Source organism: Oncorhynchus mykiss, chromosome 19 (genome assembly GCF_057628025.1).
Source record: "Oncorhynchus mykiss isolate SJ-2025 chromosome 19, ASM5762802v1, whole genome shotgun sequence".
NCBI lineage: Eukaryota > Metazoa > Chordata > Actinopteri > Salmoniformes > Salmonidae > Oncorhynchus > Oncorhynchus mykiss.
In genome coordinates, this window is record NC_143040.1 from 11,820,682 (window position 1) to 11,838,798 (window position 18,117).

At 46.0% G+C, this 18,117-nt stretch overlaps 1 protein-coding gene across 11 annotated transcripts; it reads left to right on the top strand.

Annotated features, from left to right (window-relative positions):
• The first annotated feature begins 198 nt into the window (after window positions 1-198).
• On the top strand, window positions 199-17,986 carry LOC110498609 (equilibrative nucleobase transporter 1). 11 transcript variants are annotated; one of them, XM_090210091.1, is made up of 13 exons: window positions 199-827; window positions 1,500-1,880; window positions 2,275-2,404; window positions 5,780-5,826; window positions 5,970-6,046; window positions 6,151-6,243; window positions 7,775-7,914; window positions 8,063-8,250; window positions 10,091-10,234; window positions 10,563-10,670; window positions 16,396-16,582; window positions 16,883-17,006; window positions 17,349-17,986. In XM_090210091.1, the coding sequence occupies exons 2-13, from the start codon at window positions 1,649-1,651 to the stop codon at window positions 17,508-17,510; spliced, it is 1,632 nt and encodes a 543-aa protein (XP_090066217.1). In that variant the 5' UTR covers window positions 199-827; window positions 1,500-1,648; the 3' UTR covers window positions 17,511-17,986. The 11 variants fall into 11 exon arrangements, with proteins under 11 accessions (XP_090066217.1, XP_090066214.1, XP_090066222.1 ...); XM_090210088.1 differs by having other exon boundaries at window positions 227-827; window positions 16,267-16,582; XM_090210096.1 differs by having other exon boundaries at window positions 227-827; window positions 1,737-1,880.
• The last annotated feature ends 131 nt before the right edge of the window (window positions 17,987-18,117 follow it).

Consider the following 18,117-nt stretch of genomic DNA (forward strand, 5'->3'; position numbering starts at 1 on the left):
CGACCTCTGACCTTGTCACAGCTCACAGCACTCCTCTGGTCTGGTTGGACTGTTGTGAAGGCAGACAGAGGAACTGCATGTGTGTCTGAGAGCAGGATCTTTGGGGATAAGGACGGTACAGCCATAGACAGACACACCACTGGGAGGAGCAAAGGCACTCCAATGAACTAATGAGAGCCTAAGTAGAGGATGATTGACACACTGAAGCCCCCGCCCCCCTCCCTCCAGCCACTGCCAATAATGTGTCTGATAAAGGGTCAGGCCTTTCCTGTGTCAGCCTGCACATAGCTGCAACCAGGACACAACCTCAGTCAGTGACTCCGCATAAAACTGCCAACTGGGACACCAGCCAACATGGAACACACTGAGGCATTCTCTCCAGCCGACAACATGGACTTTGGGAACCTGGCTTCAATCGGTGGGGGGACAGCCTTTTAGGGAGGCAAGCAATTTAAACCAGTGAACCAGTTTGAACCAGTTTGAACCAGTGAACCAGTTAGAACCAGTGAGACAGTTAGAACCAGTGAGAACCAGTTTGAACCAGTTTGAACCAGTGAACCAGTTAGAACCAGTGAGACAGTTAGAACCAGTGAGAACCAGTTTGAACCAGTTTGAACCAGTGAGACAGTTAGAACCAGTGAGCCTTTTAGAACCAGTGAGACAGTTAGAACCAGTGAGACAGTTATAACCAGTGAGTAAGTCAGATGAGTTGAACCAGTGAGCAGACAGAGAGAACTATGTGGTACTATAGAGACCAGAGAACTACGATGAACACTGTGTTCTGAGAGAGAAGACGACAGAGGCTTCCACTGTTGGCCCTTCTACAGGTAGAGTGTGTGTGTGTGTGTGTGTGTGTGTGTGTGTGTGTGTGTGTGTGTGTGTGTGTGTGTGTGTGTGTGTGTGTGTGTGTGTGTGTGTGTGTGCATAGTATGCATCTTGTGAGTATGTTTGCTTTTGTGTCCAGTGTATCTGGGTTAACGGTGTATTTGCTGTTAGATAGCAATACTATGTAACAGAGTTTCAGGAGCAGTGCCCTCTGTGTGTGTGTGTGTACTGTGTGTACTGTGTGTGAGAACCTAGTGCTATAGTGCCAGATGTAGTGAAAGAAAGGTTAAGGTTAATACTGGCTTTTTAATCCTGCCGAGTTCCTGATGGAACCCTATTCCCTATTTACTGAAGTGCACTACCAGGGCCAGGGCTGGTCAAAGGTAGTGCACTATATAGGGAATAGTATGCCGTTTGGGACACAGTTGTAGTAAACATGACGGACTCACCTGTGTTCTCTAACAGGCAGTCAGGCTGTCAGTAGTTCTATTCAAGGTCTACTAGTTTGTGTTCATGTTCTACTAATTCTAGTCAATGCAGATCAACACGGTGAAGTGTGAGGTAAACTAGCTGCAGGGGGGTTCACTGCCCTCATTTATTTTAGTACTTCATATTTTGGAACTAGTCCCGCCTCATCTCCTCTTACTTTCCAAAAATACCCCTGGGGCTGAAAGGGGGCACCAATGCTGTCGTCAGAAATTGAGGGACCCACCACCACTACTAGTACCGAGCTTCACCACCACCCCTCTGACCAGCAACACAAAGTCCCATAGGAGGAACCCGAAAGTGAAGCAGGAAGTAAGCGGCAGTGGCAGCAGCAAGCATGCTGGGATGTGGGGGCGGGGCCAAGCTGCGCCACAGTTTGACGGTGGCCTCGGGATTCGTTGAAAACCTGTGTTTCTCGGGGATAGCGTACGGCTGGGCGTCGCTGGTGTTCATCCTTAAGAACGACGGCTACTTCAGTGACCTCTGTGACATCACTGCCAACGCCACCGACCCCGGTGACATTATCACATTGTCAGGGGAGCGGCCCGGTGATAACATCATACAGTCAGGTGAGTCATGAGCTCGCACACACACGCTTTCTCTCTCTCACACACACAACCTCTTTCTCACACACACAACCTCTTTCTCACACACACAAAAGCGTCTGAAGCTCACAAAAAGCTCTCTCCCCCATCCCTCCTCTCTCTCTGAGACACCAGTAGACAGTATGAACAGTTCTCTCTCTCCCCCATCCCTCCTCTCTCTCTGAGACACCAGTAGACAGGATGAACAGTTCTCTCTGGTCTCTCCATCCATCTTTCCTTCTCACCCTCTCTCCAATCCCAGCCCTCCATCTTTCTCTTTCTCTGTCTCAAAATGTAGTAGACAGGAGACAGGATGAACAGTTCTCTCTCTCCGACATCCCACCATCTCTCTCTCTCTCTCTCTCTCTCTCTCTCTCAGACTGTAGTGGCCAAGATGAACAGTTCTCTCTGGTCTTCACCGTCGCCTCCTTCTCCATGAACTTCCTGCGTTTCCCTCTGGGCTTCCTGTTCGACCACTTCGGCACCATGGCGACCAGGCTCCTGGCCACGTGAGAATGTTTTATTATTGTAAAAAAAAATGTATTGCTGCCCATCATTTATTTTTGGGGGTCAACTAACTGGTGAGTGTCGTTTTTACAACAATGGCTTTGTCTGAAATAGCACCCTATTCCCTATTAGTGTCCTACTGTTGACCAGAGACCTACAGTATGAGCCCCGGTCTAAAGTAGTGCACTGGGACAGGGTGTGAAATGAATTTCCAGGTGAACCAAAAGGAGAGCAGTTGTTGATAAAAATCTATCAAAAATCTATCTGGTTTATTCCAAGAGTTCAGGGAGAACCTCCAGAACAGAAGCAGAGAACATTTCTAATGTTAATCACATTGTCACAGAAGATTCTGGAAACACCAGCCTGAGAGACTTGTAGGAATTCTCATCATCAGCTGCTACAGAATCACAGTGTCACAGAGACACAGTGTGTCTGGTTCCAAACCTGAACCACATTCAACACCAGCAGACATTTATACCGGCAGTTAAACAGGTCAAAGGTTGGGACGTCCCCTCTGGGCACAGACGTCAGTTCAACGTCTAGTTTTCATTTACATTTGGTTGAGTTGTCAACTGACGTGAATTCAACGCTAAATCAATAACAAACCAAAACAATCACCACGTCGTTGGATTTAAGTAAAACATTTGGGGTGACAATATATGACATAGTCTGACGTTGAAGACCTGTCAAATCCAATTCGTTTTCCACGTTGATTCAACGTCCATTACATCGATGTTTTGGCTTGAAATGATGTGGAAACAACATGGATTCAACCACTTTTTCTCCAGTGGGTCAGTACTTAGTTCCAACCGATAATTATAGACTAACAGGGTTAATTAAACATGGTTAACACCTGTTTCCCTCCCCCAAGGAAAGCATCTGTCTGCGTCTCCCCCCACATAAAATCATGTTTATTACATATCAATCCATATCAACAGAAAATGAAATACAAGAAAATCATTTCTCCAATAATTTCCCATTACAGGCTGTCATTTCAGATACAGACAGGTGTGTTTATAGATTTTTTCCGCTGACAATGATTTTATTTAATTGTTTAATTTTTAATTACACCTTTATTTAACCAGGTAGGCTAGTTGAGAACACCTTTATTTAACCAGGTAGGCTAGTTGAGAACACCTTTATTTATCCAGGTAGGCTAGTTGAGAACACCTTTATTTATCCAGGTAGGCTAGTTGAGAACACCTTTATTTAACCAGGTAGGCTAGTTGAGAACACCTTTATTTAACCAGGTAGGCTAGTTGAGAACAAGTTCTCATTTACAACTGCGACCTGGCCAAGATAAAGCATAGCAATTCGACACATACAACAACACAGTTACACATGGAATAAGCAAAACATAGTCAATAATACAGTAGAAAAAAACAAAACAAAAAGTCTATATACAGTGAGTGCAAATGAGGTGAGATAAGGGAGTTAAGGCAATAAATAGGCCATGGTGGTGAGGTAATTACAATATAGCAATTAAACACTGGAATGTTAGATGTGCAGAAGATGAATGTGCAAGTAGAGATACTGGGATGCAAAGGAGCAAGATAAATAAATACAGTATGGGGATGAGGTAGATAGATGGGCTGTTTACATGATGACAATGGTGATGGTATTTTCCACATTTTGTTACGTTACAGACTTACTCCAAAAATGTATTACATTGTTTTTCCCCCTCATCAATCTGCACACAATACCCCATAATGACAAAGCAAAAACTGTTTTTTGGAAATGTTTGCTAATCTATTCAAAATAAAAAACTGATATCACATTTACATAGTTATTCAGACCTTTTCTCAGTACTTTGTTGAAGCACCTTTGGCAGCGATTACAGCATTGAGTCTTCTTTGGTATGTCGCTACAAGCTTAGCACACCTGTATTTGGGGAGTTTCTCCCATTCTTCTCTGCAGATCCTCAAGCTCTGTCAGGGTGGATGGGGAGCATTGCGGCACAGCTTTTTTCAGGTCTCTTCAGACATTTTCGATCAGATTCATGTGTGGGCCACTTCATGACATTGAGACTTGTTCCGAAGCCACTCCTGCGTTGTCTTGGCTGTGTGCTTAGGGTCATTGTCATGTTGCAAGGTGAACCTTCACCCCAGTTTGAGGTCATGAGCACTCTGGAGCAGGTTTTCATCAAGGATCTCTCTGTACTTTGCTCCGTTCAGGTTTCCCTCAATCCTGACTGGTCTCCCAGTCCCTTCCGCTGAAAAACATCCCCACAGCATGATGCTGCCACCACCATGCTTCACTGTAGGGATGGTGCCAGGTTTCGTACAGATGTGACGCTTGGCATTCAGGCCAACATTTTGTTTCTCATGGTCTGAGAGTCTTTAGGTGCCTTTTGGCAAACTCCAAGCAGGATGTCATGTGCCTTTTACTGAGGAGTGGTTTCCGTCTGGCCACTCTACCATAAAGGCCTGATTGGTGGAGTGCTGCAGAGATGGTTGTCCTTCTGAAAGGTTCTCCCATCTCCACAGAAGACCTATAGAGCTATGTCAGAGGGACCATTGGGTTCTTGGTCACCTCCCTGACCAAGGCCCTTCTCCCCCGATTACTCAGTTTGGCCGGGCGGCCAGCTGTAGGAAGAGTCTTGGCCTGCGTCTTCTTTTCTAGATGTCTGTACACCACGGGGACCTTGTTGATAACTGTCTCCAGTCCAGGTATTTTTATAACATATTGAAATGTCGGTTAGCGTGTCTTGACCTTCGGTCTTTAATTGACGTTTTATTTTTTTATTGAGGAATTATTGCTTGGTGGTTCCAAACTTCTTCCATTTAAGATTGATGGCCAATGTGTTCTTGGGGACTTTAATGCTGCAGATTTTCTTTGTACCCTTCCACAGATCTGTGCCTCGACGTAATCCTGTCTCTGAGCTCTACAGACAATTCCTTCGACGTCATGGCTTGGTTTTTACTCTGACATGACCTGTCCACTGTGGGACCTTATATAGACAGGTGTGTGCCTTTCTAAATCATGTCCAAATCAATTTAATTTACCACAGGTGGACACCAATCAAGTTGTAGAAACATCTCAAGGATGATAAATGGAAACAGGATACACCCGGTGCTCAATTTCGAATCTCGTAGCAAAGGGTCTGAATACTTATGCAAATAAGGTATTTATTTTATTTCTAAAACCTGTTTTGACTTCATCATTATGGGGTATTGTGTGTAGATTGCTGAGGATTTTAAAATATACATATTTTTTGAATAAGGCTGTGTGGTTAGTCAAGGGGTCTGAATACTAACCAAAAGCACTGTTTCTCTAAATCAATGTTATCATGACACCAAACCATCACAAAACTACCTATGCTCATACCCTCCCTTGCCCCTACCACCCTCCCTCCCTGCCTGTGTCTTCTTTTCTAGATGTCTGTACACCACGGGGACCTTGTTGATAACTGTCTCCAGTCCAGGTATTTTTATAACATATTGAAATGTCGGTTAGCGTGTCTTGACCTTCGGTCTTTAATTGACGTTTTTTGTTTTTTTTAAGAATTATTGCTTTGTCCTCACCCCACAACCCCACCCACCCCCTGCTTCTCTCTCTCACACACAGAGCAGTCAGCGTTGCTGTTTCCTGCCATCTCGTGCCTGATCACATCTGGAATGTTGTTCTACACCACCAATGCTCAAGTTGGTCTCTTTCAAAGCTACAGTCTGTCATCTCTATGTCATGACATGCATTTGGTCAACAGATGGTAAACTAGTGGTCATCTCTGCACCTCTGTCTTCTTAAGGTGGGGAACCTGTTCGACAGCCACCGTTCCACGGTCATATCGGTCTACGCCGGGGCCTTCGACTCCTCCGCCGCTGTCTTCCTCATCATCAAGGTAACACAGCATCTTCCTTATGACTATTCCTCAATGTGGGACAGGTTTCCTTATGACCATTCCTCAGTGTGGGACAGGCTTCCTTATGACTATTCCTCAATGTGGGACAGGTTTCCTTATGACTATTCCTCAGTGTGGGACAGGTTTAATGAGGGTTTATACTGTTGAAAACCTCCTGACTTCCTGAAAATTCCTCAATGTGGGACATGTTTAATGAGGGTTTATACTGTTGAAAACCTCCTGACTTCCTGAATATTCCTCATTGTGGGACAGATTTAATGAGGGTTTATACTGTTGAAAACCTCCTGACTTCCTGAATATTCCTCATTGTGGGAAAGATTTAATGAGGGTCTGAACTGTTTAAAACCTTCTGACTTCCTGAATATTCCTCAATTTGGGACAGGTTTAATGAGGGTTTATACTGTTGAAAACCTCCTGACTTCCTGAATATTCCTCATTGTGGGACAGATTTAATGAGGGTCTGAACTGTTTAAAACCTTCTGACTTCCTGAATATTCCTCAATTTGGGACAGGTTTAATGAGGGTTTATACTGTTGAAAACCTCCTGACTTCCTGAATATTCCTTGATGTGGGACATGTTTAATGAAGGTTCCTACTGTTGAAAACCTTCTGACTTCCTGAATATTCCTCAATTTGGGACAGGTTTAATGAGGGTTTATACTGTTGAAAACCTCCTGACTTCCTGAATATTCCTTGATGTGGGACATGTTTAATGAAGGTTCCTACTGTTGAAAACCTTCTGACTTCCTGAATATTCCTCAATTTGGGACAGGTTTAATGAGGGTTTATACTGTTGAAAACCTTCTGAGTTCCTGAATATTCCTCAATTTGGGACAGATTTCTGGTGCTTGAACTGTTGCACAGTCAGCACCTGCTGTTTTCAGAAGGGACTACATCAACTGAAATGTAGCATCCTCTAGATGAAACATGAATCCAAATGGTCATTAATGATTTGCTTCTCCTTAATCTGACCTTTGACTGACTGCTTAATTCCATTGTGACAGATGCAAATTTAGCTCAGGCAAAAACATGAATGATTTAAGTAATCACTGATAATCAAAAGAGGTGAAGTAAGGATTCATACATGCTGTATATAACCTCTCCCTCTTTCTCTCTCTCCTTCTTTCTCTCTCTCCTTCTTTCTCTCTCTCCCTCTTTCTCTCTCTCCCTCTTTCTCTCTCCCTCTTTCTCTCTCTCCCTCTTTCTCTCTCCCTCTTTCTCTCTCTCCCTCTTTCTCTCTCTCCCTCTTTCTCTCTCTCCCTCTTCCTCTCTCTCCCTCTTCCTCTCTCTCCCTCTCTCTCCCTCTTCCTCTCTTCCTCTCTCTCCCTCTTCCTCTCTCTCCCTCTTTCTCTCCCTCTTTCTCTCCCTCCCTCTTTCTTTCTTTCTCTCTCTCCCTCTTCCTTTCTCTCTCTCTCCCTCTTTCTCTCTCTCCCTCTTTCTCTCTCTCCCTCTCTCTCCCTCTTTCTCTCTCCCCCTCTCTCTCCCTCTTCCTCTCTCTCTCTCTCTGAAGTTTTTGTATGAAAGAGGGGTCTCTTTCCACTCCTCCTTCCTCGTTCTCTCCGTCTGCAGCGTCATCCACGTCTTCCGGACGTTCTTCCTCATGCCCAAGACCCACATCCCCTACCCACTCCCCGACAGATACGCTTACGGGTCAGAAGAACTATGACTCCCACGATGCACCACCACACCACACAACCAGACTAACAGTCACCATGGTGACCGACCACTATGGAAGCCAAAAAGGACTGTCGCCGCCATGATTTTAAAGCGGTGACTCTGACTCAGCTCTTTGTGACAGGGTGAGCTGCGGTGGCCGGCGTTGGGGGAGAGGGGGAGAGAGAGGAGAAAAGGACGGAGGAGGAGGAGAGAGAAAAGGAGATGTGAATGCCAAATATCAGAAGATTGCTGTGTTACAGAAGGCTGAGAGTGCCCCGCTGCAGTTGCAGGACAAAGCAGGGCCTTCCAGACCCGATCAGCCTGAGAGAGGTAAGAAACCTGGTCTTCCCAGTCAATTCAAATAAATATAAAGGGCTTTATTGGCATGAAATAGTCCTACATATTGTAAAAGTTACTAAAAAGCACTGAGAAAGTGAGCAACGTCATTCACTCACAGACACCTCATACAGCCACACAAGCATCATAGAATATTGCCCCAACTAACACCCAGTCTCTGTCTTCCTCCCTTCCTCCATCTCTCCCTCTCTCTCTGTCCTCCTGCCTTCCTCCGTTTCTCCCTCTCTCGCTGTCCTCCTCCCGTCCTCCATCTCTCTCTCTCTCTCTGTGTCCTCCTCCCTTCCTCCGTCTCCCTCTCTCTCTGTCCTTCATCCCCCTCCTTCTCTCTCTCTCTCTCTCTGTCCTTCACCCCCCTCCTTCTCTCTCTCTCTCTCTCTCTCTCTGTCCTTCACCCCCCTCCTTCTCTCTCTCTCTCTGTCCTTCACCCCTCCTTCTCTCTCTCTCCCTCTCTCTCTGTCCTTCACCCCACACCTTCTCTCTCTCTGTCCTTCACCCCCTCCTTCTCTCTCTCTCCCTCTCTCTGTCCTTCACCCCCTCCTTCTCTCTCTTTCTCCCTCCCTCTCTCTGTCCTTCACCCCCCTCCTTCTCTCTCTCTCTCTCTCTCTGTCCTTCACCCCCCTCCTTCTCTCTCTCTCTCTCTCTGTCCTTCACCCCCCTCCTTCTCTCTCTCTCTCTCTGTCCTTCACCCCCTCTTTCTCTCTCTCTCTCTCTCTCTGTCCTTCATCCCCCTCCTTCTCTCTCTCTCTCTCTCTCTGTCCTTCACCCCCCTCCTTCTCTCTCTCTCTCTCTCTCTCTGTCCTTCACCCCCTCCTTCTCTCTCTCTCTCTCTCTCTGTCCTTCACCCCACACCTTCTCTCTCTCTGTCCTTCACCCCCTCCTTCTCTCTCTCTCCCTCTCTCTGTCCTTCACCCCCTCCTTCTCTCTCTCTCCCTCTCTCTGTCCTTCACCCCCCTCCTTCTCTCTCTCTCTCTCTCTGTCCTTCACCCCCCTCCTTCTCTCTCTCTCTCTCTCTCTGTCCTTCACCCCCTCCTTCTCTCTCTGTCCCTCTCTCTCTCTGTCCTTCACCTCTCTCTCTCTCTCTCTGTCCTTCACCCCCCTCCTTCTCTCTCTCTCTCTCTCTGTCCTTCACCCCCCTCCTTCTCTCTCTCTCTCTCTCTCTCTGTCCTTCACCCCCCTCCTTCTCTCTCTCTCTCTCTCTCTCTGTCCTTCACCCCCCTCCTTCTCTCTCTCTCTCTGTCCTTCACCCCCTCCTTCTCTCTCTCTCCCTCTCTCTCTGTCCTTCACCCCACACCTTCTCTCTCTCTGTCCTTCACCCCCTCCTTCTCTCTCTCTCCCTCTCTCTGTCCTTCACCCCCTCCTTCTCTCTCTTTCTCCCTCCCTCTCTCTGTCCTTCACCCCCCTCCTTCTCTCTCTCTCTCTCTCTGTCCTTCACCCCCCTCCTTCTCTCTCTCTCTCTCTCTCTCTCTGTCCTTCACCCCCCTCCTTCTCTCTCTCTCTCTCTCTCTGTCCTTCACCCCCTCCTTCTCTCTCTCTCCCTCTCTCTCTCTGTCCTTCACCTCTCTCTCTCTCTCTGTCCTTCACCCCTCTCTCTCTCTCTCTGTCCTTCACCCCTCTCTCTCTCTCTCTCTGTCCTTCATCCCTCTCTCTCTCTCTCTCTCTGTCCTTCACCCCACTCCTTCTCTCTCTCTGTCCTTCACCCCACTCCTTCTCTCTCTCTGTCCTTCACCCCACTCCTTCTCTCTCTCTCTGTCCTTCACCCCCCTCTCTCTCTCTCTCTCTGTCATTCACCCCCCTCCTTCTCTCTCTCTCTCAGTTACCAGTTTTAGGAGTTGTGTCCTGTCCTGGTTCTTCCTGTGGCACCTGGTCTGGGTGGCTGTCATGCAGTTCTGTCACTTCCTGTTCATCGCCACGGTGAACCCCATGCTCAACCGGCTGGCCAACAGAGACCAGACCCTGGGTAAAAACTAACAGAAAAACACAAATACAACTATTTTTCTGCCTCTGTGTAGACTACTTCTCTAATTTAGTGGTTTTCAATGCTGTTCTTTTCTCTCTCTCTCTCTCTCTCCCTCCACCTGTCTCTTGTTCTCTATCTCTACCCCCACCTTCTCTCTCTCTCTCTGTCTGTCTGTCTCTCTCTGTCTCTGTCTGTCTCTCTCTCTCTCTCTCTACCCCCACCTTCTCTCTCTCTCTGTCTATCTCTGTCTGTCTCTCTCTGGCTCTCTCTGTCTGTCTCTGTCTCTCTCTCTCTACCCCCACCTTCTCTCTCTGTCTCTTTCTTTCAGTGAGTCAGTACACCAATGCCTTTGCCTTCACCCAGCTCTGTGGGGTCCTCTGTGGTCCCTGGAATGGCCTCATCATGGACAGACACAAGGGGAAGCCATTGGCTCCAGGTGGGTGACATCATAGACGTTAAGGGCAGGTGACGGTGTGGGCATTAGAATAAGATGGTGCTGCTATTGATAGACAACACATAGTCACAATGTTACCTGGTGATATGGTGCTGCTATTGATAGACAACACATAGTCACAATGTTACCTGGTGATATGGTGCTGCTATTGATAGACAACACATAGTCACAATGTTACCTGGTGATATGGTGCTGCTAGTGATAGACAACACATAGTCACAATGTTACCTGGTGATATGGTGCTGCTATTGATAGACAACATTTACACATAGTCACAATGTTACCTGGTGATATGGTGCTGCTATTGATAGACAACATTTACACATAGTCACAATGTTACCTGGTGATATGGTGCTGCTATTGATAGACAACATTTACACATAGTCACAATGTTACCTGGTGATATGGTGCTGCTATTGATAGACAACATTTACACATAGTCACAATGTTACCTGGTGATATGGTGCTGCTAGTGATAGACAACACATAGTCACAATGTTACCTGGTGATATGGTGCTGCTATTGATAGACAACACATAGTCACAATGTTACCTGGTGATATGGTGCTGCTAGTGATAGACAACACATAGTCACAATGTTACCTGGTGATATGGTGCTGCTATTGATAGACAACACACAGTCACAATGTTACCTGGTGATATGGTGCTGCTAGTGATAGACAACACATAGTCACAATGTTACCTGGTGATATGGTGCTGCTAGTGATAGACAACACATAGTCACAATGTTACCTGGTGATATGGTGCTGCTAGTGATAGACAACATTTACACATAGTCACAATGTTACCTGGTGATATGGTGCTGCTAGTGATCGACAACACATAGTCACAATGTTACCTGGTGATTTGGTGCTGCTATTGATAGACAACATTTACACACAGTCACAATGTTACCTGGTGATATGGTGCTGCTATTGATAGACAACATTTACACACAGTCACAATGTTGCCTGGTGATATGGTGCTGCTAGTGATCGACAACACAGAGTCACAATGTTACCTGGTGATATGGTGCTGCTATTGATAGACAACACATAGTCACAATGTTACCTGGTGATATGGTGCTGCTAGTGATAGACAACACACAGTCACAATGTTACCTGGTGATATGGTGCTGCTAGTGATCGACAACACATAGTCACAATGTTACCTGGTGATATGGTGCTGCTAGTGATCGACAACACACAGTCACAATGTTACCTGGTGATATGGTGCTGCTAGTGATCGACAACACACAGTCACAATGTTACCTTGTGATATGGTGCTGCTATTGATAGACAACACATAGTCACAATGTTACCTGGTGATATGGTGCTGCTAGTGATCGACAACACATAGTCACAATGTTACCTGGTGATATGGTGCTGCTAGTGATCGACAACACATAGTCACAATGTTACCTGGTGATATGGTGCTGCTAGTGATCGACAACACATAGTCACAATGTTACCTGGTGATATGGTGCTGCTAGTGATAGACAACACATAGTCACAATGTTACCTGGTGATATGGTGCTGCTAGTGATCGACAACACATAGTCACAATGTTACCTGGTGATAAGGTGCTGCTAGTGATAGACAACACATAGTCACAATGTTACCTGGTGATATCGTGCTGCTAGTGATAGACAACACATAGTCACAATGTTACCTGGTGATATGGTGCTGCTAGTGATCGACAACACATAGTCACAATGTTACCTGGTGATATGGTGCTGCTAGTGATAGACAACACATAGTCACAATGTTACCTGGTGATATGGTGCTGCTAGTGATAGACAACACATAGTCACAATGTTACCTGGTGATATGGTGCTGCTATTGATAGACAACACATAGTCACAATGTTACCTGGTTATATGGTGCTGCTATTGATCGACAACACATAGTCACAATGTTACCTGGTGATATGGTGCTGCTAGTGATCGACAACACATAGTCACAATGTTACCTGGTGATATGGTGCTGCTAGTGATAGACAACACATAGTCACAATGTTACCTGGTGATATGGTGCTGCTAGTGATCGACAACACATAGTCACAATGTTACCTGGTGATATGGTGCTGCTAGTGATCGACAACATTTACACACAGTCACAATGTTACCTGGTGATATGGTGCTGCTAGCGATCGACAACATTTACACACAGTCACAATGTTACCTGGTGATATGGTGCTGCTAGTGATAGACAACACACAGTCACAATGTTACCTGGTGATATGGTGCTGCTATTGATAGACAACACATAGTCACAATGTTACCTGGTGATATGGTGCTGCTAGTGATCGACAACACATAGTCACAATGTTACCTGGTGATATGGTGCTGCTAGTGATCGACAACACATAGTCACAATGTTACCTGGTGATATGGTGCTGCTAGTGATAGACAACACATAGTCACAATGTTACCTGGTGATATGGTGCTGCTAGTGATAGACAACACATAGTCACAATGTTACCTGGTGATATGGTGCTGCTATTGATAGACAACACACAGTCACAATGTTACCTGGTGATATGGTGCTGCTAGTGATAGACATCACATAGTCACAATGTTACCTGGTGATATGGTGCTGCTAGTGACAGACATCACATAGTCACAATGTTACCTGGTGATATGGTGCTGCTAGTGATAGACAACACACAGTCACAATGTTACCTGGTGATATGGTGCTGCTAGTGATAGACAACACATAGTCACAATGTTACCTGGTGATATGGTGCTGCTAGTGATCGACAACACATAGTCACAATGTTACCTGGTGATATGGTGCTGCTAGTGATAGACAACACATAGTCACAATGTTACCTGGTGATATGGTGCTGCTAGTGATAGACAACACACAGTCACAATGTTACCTGGTGATATGGTGCTGCTAGTGGTCGACAACACATAGTCACAATGTTACCTGGTGATATGGTGCTGCTAGTGATAGACAACACATAGTCACAATGTTACCTGGTGATATGGTGCTGCTAGTGATAGACAACACATAGTCACAATGTTACCTGGTGATATGGTGCTGCTATTGATAGACAACACATAGTCACAATGTTACCTGGTGATATGGTGCTGCTATTGATAGACAACACATAGTCACAATGTTACCTGGTGATATGGTGCTGCTATTGATAGACAACACATAGTCACAATGTTACCTGGTGATATGGTGCTGCTATTGATAGACAACACATAGTCACAATGTTACCTGGTGATATGGTGCTGCTAGTGATAGACAACACATAGTCACAATGTTACCTGGTGATATGGTGCTGCTAGTGATAGACAACACATAGTCACAATGTTACCTGGTGATATGGTGCTGCTAGTGATAGACAACACATAGTCACAATGTTACCTGGTGATATGGTGCTGCTAGTGATCGACAACACATAGTCACAATGTTACCTGGTGATATGGTGCTGCTAGTGATAGACAACACATAGTCACAATGTTACCTGGTGATATGGTGCTGCTAGTGATAGACAACATTTAGAGACAGAATACAGACAATGAAGTTAAAACAAAGTTTACATACATTATATAATTTATATTATAAACTGGCTGGTTTGAGCCCTGAATGCAGATTGGCAGACAGCCGTGATATATCAGACCGTATTCCATGGGTATTTTTACGACTCTAATAACCTTGGTAACCAGTTTATAACAGCAATAAGGCACCTCAGGTTTGTGGTATATGGCCAATATACCACGGCTAAGGGCTGTACACAGGCACTCTGCGTTGCATCGTGTTTAAGAACAGCGCTTAGCCGTGGTATATTGACCATATACCTCAAACCCCCTCGGGCCTTATTGCTTAATTATGTGTCGTTAGGTGGCCATTTTGTGAAGTAGTCTGGCCTGACTGCTGGCTGTGGATCTGCAGTTGCACTTTGTGATAACTGTTGATTGGTTGATACATTTATTGATTTCAAATCAAATCAAATCAAATTTATTTTTATATCCCTTCTTACATCAGCTGATATCTCAAAGTGCTGTACAGCCTAAAACCCCAAACAGCAAGCAATGCAGGTGTTGAAGCACGGTGGCTAGGAAAAACTCCCTAGAAAGGCCAAAACCTAGGAAGAAACCTAGAGAGGAAGCAGGTTATGAGGGGTTGCCAGTCCTCTTCTGGCTGTGCCGGGTGGAGATTATAACAGAACATGGCCAAGATGTTCAAATGTTCATAAATGACCAGCATGGTCAAATAATAATAATCACAGTAGCTGTCGAGGGTGCAGCAAGTCAGGACCTCAGGAGTAAATGTCAGTTGGCTTTTCATAGCTGATCATTAAGAGTATCTCTACCGCTCCTGCTGTCTCTTGAGAGTTGAAAACAGCAGGTCTGGGACAGATAGCACGTCCGGTGAACAGGTCAGGGTTCCATAGTCGCAGGCAGAACAGTTGAAACTGGAGCAGCAGCACAGCCAGGTGGACTGGGGACAGCAAGGAGTCATCATGCTAGGTAGTCCTGAGGCATGGTCCTAGGGCTCAGGTCCTCCGAGAGAGAGAAAGAAAGAGAGAAAGAGAGAATTAGAGAGAGCATACTTAAATTCACACAGGACACCGGATAAGACAGGAGAAGTACTCCAGATACAACAGACTGACCCTAGCTCCCCAACACATAAACTACTGCAGCATAAATACTGGAGGCTGAGAAATGAGGGGTCAGGAGACTCTGTGGCCCCATCCGATGATACCCCCGGACAGGGCCAAACAGGCAGGATATAACCCCACCCACTTTGCCAAAGCACAGCCCCCACACCACTAGAGGGATATCTTCAACCACCATCTTACCATCCTGAGACAAGGCCGAGTATAGCCCACAAAGATCTCTGCCACGGCACAACCCAAGATGGGGGCGCCAACCCAGACAGGAAGATCACATCAGTGACTCAACCCACTCAGGTGACGCAACCCTCCTAGGGACGGCATGAAAGAGCACCAGTAAGCCAGTGACTCAGCCCCTGTAACAGGGTTAGAGGCAGAGAATCCCAGTGGAAAGAGGGGAACCGGCCAGGCAGAGACAGCAAGGGCAGTTCGTTGCTCCAGAGCCTTTTCGTTCACCTTCACACTCCTGGGCCAGACTACACTCAATCGTATGACCCACTGAAGAGATGAGTCTTCAGTAAAGACTTAGAGGTTGAGACCGAGTCTGCGTCTCTCACATGGGTAGGCAGACCATTCCATAAAAATGGAGCTCTATAAGAGAAAGCCCTGCCTCCAGCTGTTTGCTTAGAAATTCTAGGGACAATTAGGAGGCCTGCGTCTTGTGACCATAGCGTAGGTGTAGGTATGTACGACAGGACCAAATCAGAAAGATAGGTAGGAGCAAGCCCATGTAATGCTTTGTAGATTTAGATGGTGAATAAGTCCTGGAAAAGCTTACAGCTGTAGTTAAAGATGGACTCCATTTATTTAAACACAGTAGACCCAAGCAACAAGCAGTTAAAATGAAAGTCATAAGTATCTCAATCAACGTTTCATCCTCACCTACCTCTTTCTGTCTTTCCCATCCCTCCCTCTGACACACTCTCCCTTCTCTCTCCCCAAAGGAGAAGAAGCAAGAAGCCGACCTGCGCTCCTCCTCTCTCTTCCTCTCACCTCCCTCATTCACTCACTCTCTCTTCCACCTCTTTCTGACACACTCTCCCTTCTCTCTCTCCCCCTTTCTCTCCCGAAAGGAGAGACGAAGCAAGAAGCCGACCTGCGCTCCTCTTCTCTCTCCCTCTTCCTCACCTCCCTCCAGTGCCTCCTCTTCTACGTCTGCTTCTCCTCTCCTCTCCTTGCTCTTCAGTACCTCACCTTCATCCTGCAAGTCCTCAACAGTGCCTTCATCTATGGTGGACACCAAGCCTTCCTCACCATCGCGTACGTTCACACTGTGTGTGTGTGTGTTATGTCTCCTATCCTAAAGCACCTCCAGCCCCACCACCACAATTTAACCCTACCTCGACCACCATTACTACTATTGCTTTTACCATCGAGGACCACTTTGTAAATAATCATTTTAATGAATACTTTCAAGTGATATCCTCTGGGTCCACATTGTACAGTTTGTTGTATATGTCTGTTACCCAAAATAAATTAAATTCAACAAAAGAAAACTCCACTAGTCATCCAGTTGTTTAATCCGTCTGTCTTCTTCTTTTCCTCTCATCTCCCCACCAGGTTTCCCGGCTGCCATTTTGGTAAGTTGTCTGGTCTGATAACATCTCTGTCAGCTGTGGTTCTGCTGCTCCAGTTCCCTGTTCTACACCTCATCAGAGAGTTGCTGCATGGAGACCCTATCTATGTGAGTCAGTCAGTCAACTTATTTTTCCTACAGAAAACAGTAGGGGCCTCATACCTGTGTAATGAACTAGGGTTATATACCTTTGAGTGTTTACCAAGCCTCTCATCGAGTACCCGCTGTTGTTCTACGTATTTGGTGTATTCCAGAACTAACTGTTTCAACTAGTGAGTGGCTTGGTGATGACTAGATTGATGGAATCAGATGTGCTAGAACTGTAATACATTAAGTAAGTAGAATGGCTGGAGTACTGGAGAGGATGTTTTGGGAAACAGATAGACCACAGGCTCTGCACAAGGGGGGCTCAATCTTTGTGTTCTTCTTCCCACCTCTCCTCTCCTCCAGGTGAACGTGGGTCTGACCCTCCTCACCCTCCTCACCTTCATCCACCCCCTCCACGTCCACCTCCACTGCCGCTCTCTAGCCAGTCAGAGGAGGGCTAGGACCGAACAGGAAGTAACAAACTCAGGGTCAAAGGTCACGTGCAACAGGCTGGTGGGGATGTGACGACAACCAACAACAGTAGTGGTGCGTCTCAATAGTCTAAAGTCGCTTCCTCTCCTTGTCTCCTTTCCTTTGATAACATTGATCTGATAAAATTGGTGGAAAACAGGGTCTGTGTCCCAAATAGTGCCCTATCCCCTACATGAGACATTACTTTTGATGGGACCTGGATAAAAGTAGTGCCCTATATTAGGGAATAGGGTGCATTGGGGCACAAACAGGTGCTTCTGTAGGGTGCCTTCCCTTCGCCATCTTGCTTTCACTTGTCCGATGTAGGTGAAGGAGAGGAGACGAGGAGAGAAAGCATCTTTAGACTGTTGGGATGCATCCAGGACAATTGACACTACATCATGGACAATGCCACTGACTGTTCAAGGCAGGGCAAAGGAGGACAGTGACCAAAGTGAAGACCTACTGTAATGTGCGTGTTAACCTGTCTGATTGTAATAAAGAATACAACTAAACTGTGAAACAACAAAGTCCAAAGTATAGTTTAATTGATAAGTTTGAATGGTCAAAATATCAATCACAATGGGTTAAATATGTGGCTCCCAAGTGACGCAGCGGTCTAAGACACTGCATCTCAGTGCTAGAGGTGTCACTACAGACC

What these genes read in the sequence shown, in the direction of transcription:
- LOC110498609 (XM_090210088.1), top strand. Translation starts at nt 1,649, where the DNA reads ATGCTGGGATGTGGGGGCGGGGCCAAGCTGCGCCACAGTTTGACGGTG. An exon ending in CTGTCTTCCTCATCATCAAG is followed by an intron (nt 6,244 to 7,774) that starts GTAACACAGCAT and finishes CTCTCTCTGAAG; the next exon opens with TTTTTGTATGAAAGAGGGGT. An exon ending in CAAGCCTTCCTCACCATCGC is followed by an intron (nt 16,583 to 16,882) that starts GTACGTTCACAC and finishes TCTCCCCACCAG; the next exon opens with GTTTCCCGGCTGCCATTTTG.